Raw genomic sequence first — 3,579 nt, 5'->3', positions numbered from 1 at the left:
TGGCCATCTTTAAATATCCACAGATCTTCTCAGAAAAGAACTATCCTAAAAGGCTATAAAATACTGTTAACTGTGTTATTAAACCTAACATCATATTTCCTCCTCCTCCCTAAATACAATCTCTTATCCACTGGCCACTCTACCACCGGAAACATTAATATTACTTAGTCTTCAGGTTCAAGGTCCTCTGGGTGCTCACCCAGGCCTGTGTTCCTACAGCTGTACCAGACTGTCTATTCACTTTTCCCATAATCCAGCTCAGAAGTGCCAGATGCGTTTTAGTGTTTTTAACTCTTATTAGCAGTTTAACCTTAAAGAAAAGAACAGGAAAACTTCTCTAAACTTCTCTATTTCTTTAACAAATACTTACGAAATGCCTGTTAGGTCCAGAGCACTGTACCATGTTCTCGAATGTGGAAGAGAAAAAGGAAAGATTTGCTGTTTTCACAGTTGCTTCCAGTCTCATCGGGGAGATGGGTGTGTTCAGAATTAACAGAGAGGAGGAGAAGAAAGCAAGTCTTGGAAATGCTGAATATGGGTTGAGAATGGAAACAGACAACTTTGTGTTTTTGACTCACAAAACCAGTATTTGTGTGTAGAGGAGTGGCAATCCAGGGTAATGGAGGTGGTCGCCATCAGCAGAAAGTAGACATAGGAACATAAAACATGGATTCAAGTGGTGTACCAAGAGAGCAACACTAGGGTGAAGTGTTAAAGCTCAGGCTCTCCACCAGACTTCCTGACTCTGCTAGCTGTGTGACTTTGGGCAAGTTACTTAACCTCTCTGTGCCTCAGAATCCTTATTTGTTCAGTTCAGTCACTCAGTCGTGTCCAACTCTTTGCGACCCCATGGATTGCAGGACCCCAGGCCTCCCTGTCTTGTCCCTCACCAACTCCTGGAGTTTAGTCAAATTCATGTCCATTGAGTCGGTGATACCATCCAACCATTTCATCCTCTGTCGTCCCCTTCTCCTCCTGCCTTCAATCTTTCCCAGCATCAGGGTCTTTTCCAATGAGTCAGTTCTTTTCATCAGGTGGCCAAAGTATAGTTTCAGTTTCAGCATCAGTCCTACCAATGAATATTCAGGACTGATTTCCTTTAAATGGATTGGTTGGATCTCCTTGCAGTCCAAGGGACTCTCAAGAGTCTTCTCCAACACCACAGTTCTAAAGCATCAATTGTTCAGTGCTCAGCTTTCTTTATAGTCCAACTCTCACATCCATACATGACTACTGGAAAAACCATAGCTTTGACTAGATGGACATTTGTTGGCAAAGTAATGTCTCTGCTTTTTAATATGCTTTCTAGGTTGGTCATAGCTTTTCTTCCAAGGAGCAGGTGTCTTTTAATTTCATGGCTGCAGTCACCATCTGCAGTGATTTTGGAGCCCAAGAAAATAAAGTCTGTCACTGTTTCTATTGTTTCCCCATCTATTTGCCATGAAGTGATGGGACCAGATGCCATGATCTCTGCTTTCTGAATGTTGAGTTTTAAGCCAACTTTTTCACTCTCCTCTTTCACTTTCATCAAGAGGCTCTTTAGTTCTTCTTCAATTTCCACCATTAGTGTGGTGTCATTTGCATATCTGAGGTTATTGATATTTCTCCCAGCAATCTTTTTTTTTTTTTTTTTTTGCTGCAAAAAGCTTTATTGTTTCCATTTGGTCCAAGGCTTGAGAGAGGGCTCCAGGGTGTTAAAAAGCTGCCTAGTGGCTGCAGAGAGGGGCTTCAGGCAGCCCTGATGTTAGGTGGGTTCTTCTATGGCCACTGGTCTCCAGAAGCCCCTAGTCGTGCTTGAGGGTAAGCCTTTCGAAGAGATACTCGCCCAACCCAGCCTGGGGACCAGCCAGCCTGCGGAGGTTGGTCAGGTGGTCACCCATCTTCTTGATGAGTTTCACTTCCTCATCTAGGAAGTGATTCTCCAGGAAGTCACAGATGTGGGGGTCTCCGCGGGCAGAAGCCAGGCCATGCAGATCCAGCAGGGCTTGATTCAGGTTCTTCTCTACGAGAAGGGCGGCTTCCATAGCGTCCTGGGTTTTACCCCACTCATCTTGAGATGGCTTCTGCACGTCCAGGAAGAGGGCGCGGCCGCCACGCTGGTTTTGCAGTTTCAAGAGACGCTCCGCGCCCTCGCGCTTCTCCTTGGCCAATTCGCGAAAAAAGTGACCCACACCTTCCAGGGCCACATCGTCGCGGTCGAAATAGAAGCCCAGAGAGAGGTAGGTGTAGGAGGCCCGCAGTTGCATGTTAACCAGGCGGTTGACGGCGGCCTCCACCTCAGTAGAATAATTCTGACGAATCTGGGAGCTCATGATTGGTCGGTAATAATAAGGAGTTAAAAAATGGTGGCTGGTCCCGGTGATCGCGGACAGCTGAGTGGCTGACTCCGGAGGTTGCGACTGGAAAAAAGGTTGGAGGGTGGTCGGAGGCTGGAGCAAGGGGCGTCCCTGGGTCTGTTCCGTCCAAGCACTGTTGAAGCAAGAGACAGATCCGCGGGGCCGCCGAGCGCACTTCTCTCCCAGCAATCTTGATTCCAGCTTGTGCTTCATCCAGCCCAGCGTTTCTCATGATGTACTCTGCATAGAAGTTAAATAAGCAGGGTGACAATATACAGCCTTGACGTACTTCTTTCTCGATTTGGAACCAGTTGTTCCATGTCTAGTTCTAACTGTTGCTTCCTGACCTGCATACAGATTTCTCAGGAGGCAGTAAGGTGGTCTGGTATTCCCATCTCTTTAAGAATTTTCCAGTTTGTTGTGTTTCACACAGTCAAAGGCTTTGGCATAGTCAATAAAGCAGAAGTAGATGTTTTTCTGGAATTCTCTTGCTTTTTTGATGATCCAACAGATATTAGCAATTTGATCTCTGGTTCCTCTGCCTTTTCTAAATCCAGCTTGAACATCTGGAAGTTCACATACTGTTGAGGCCTGGCTTGGAGAATTTTGAGCATTACTTTACTAGCGTGTGACAGAAATAATGACTGTACCTAATGCATAGGATGCTTAAGAGAATTTAGTGAGTTAAGATTTATAAAGCCCTGAGAATGGTGCCCAGCATGCAATAAGTACTACATGAGTATTTGTTACACAAGTATACTAAGCCCCCAACAGGCTTTCCTGGTGGCTCAGTGGTAATGAATCTGCCTGCCAATGCAGGAGACATGGGTTTGATCCTGGGGTGGGGAAGATCCCCTGGAGACAGAAATGGTGACCCACTCCAGTGTTCTTGCCTGGGAAATCCCATGGGCAGAGGAGCCTGGAGGGCTACAGTCCATGGGGTCGTGAAGAGTCGGAAATGACTTGATGTGTTACTGAGACCCAATAGTTTTTACTCATCAACATTGCAGAAAGCTCATTCTTAATGCAAAGGACACCTATAATTTGGAAGAGAGAACAACTGAATATACCTGTAATTGCAAATATAGAATCACAATATTGGCTATGTTGTAGATACCCATGGGTATCTACATGTAACTGAGTTGAATGGAAGGTTATGGTGTTGTTTCTCTGGAGAAGGGCTTTGAGGTTTGGGTAGAATTTGATTATTAATTATTAAATATCACTTAGCCAATACATGTGG

General features: G+C 45.3%; 1 protein-coding gene across 1 annotated transcript; it reads right to left on the bottom strand.

The window, feature by feature from the left end:
* Nucleotides 1–1,616: 1,616 nt before the first annotated feature.
* Nucleotides 1,617–2,520, bottom strand: LOC120869941 (ferritin light chain). Its single transcript, XM_040249302.1, has one exon. The coding sequence runs from the start codon at nt 2,310–2,312 to the stop codon at nt 1,785–1,787; it is 528 nt and encodes a 175-aa protein (XP_040105236.1). The 5' UTR covers nt 2,313–2,520; the 3' UTR covers nt 1,617–1,784.
* Nucleotides 2,521–3,579: the final 1,059 nt, after the last annotated feature.

This window comes from Oryx dammah, unplaced genomic scaffold (genome assembly GCF_014754425.2).
Source record: "Oryx dammah isolate SB20612 unplaced genomic scaffold, SCBI_Odam_1.1 HiC_scaffold_11, whole genome shotgun sequence".
NCBI classification, from domain to species: Eukaryota; Metazoa; Chordata; class Mammalia; order Artiodactyla; family Bovidae; genus Oryx; species Oryx dammah.
The sequence above is the reverse complement of the archived record's forward strand: the minus strand, read 5'-3'. Positions and strand labels throughout refer to the sequence as shown.

Coding starts and splice junctions, on each gene's coding strand:
- LOC120869941 (XM_040249302.1), bottom strand. CDS start 2,312: ATGAGCTCCCAGATTCGTCAGAATTATTCTACTGAGGTGGAGGCCGCC.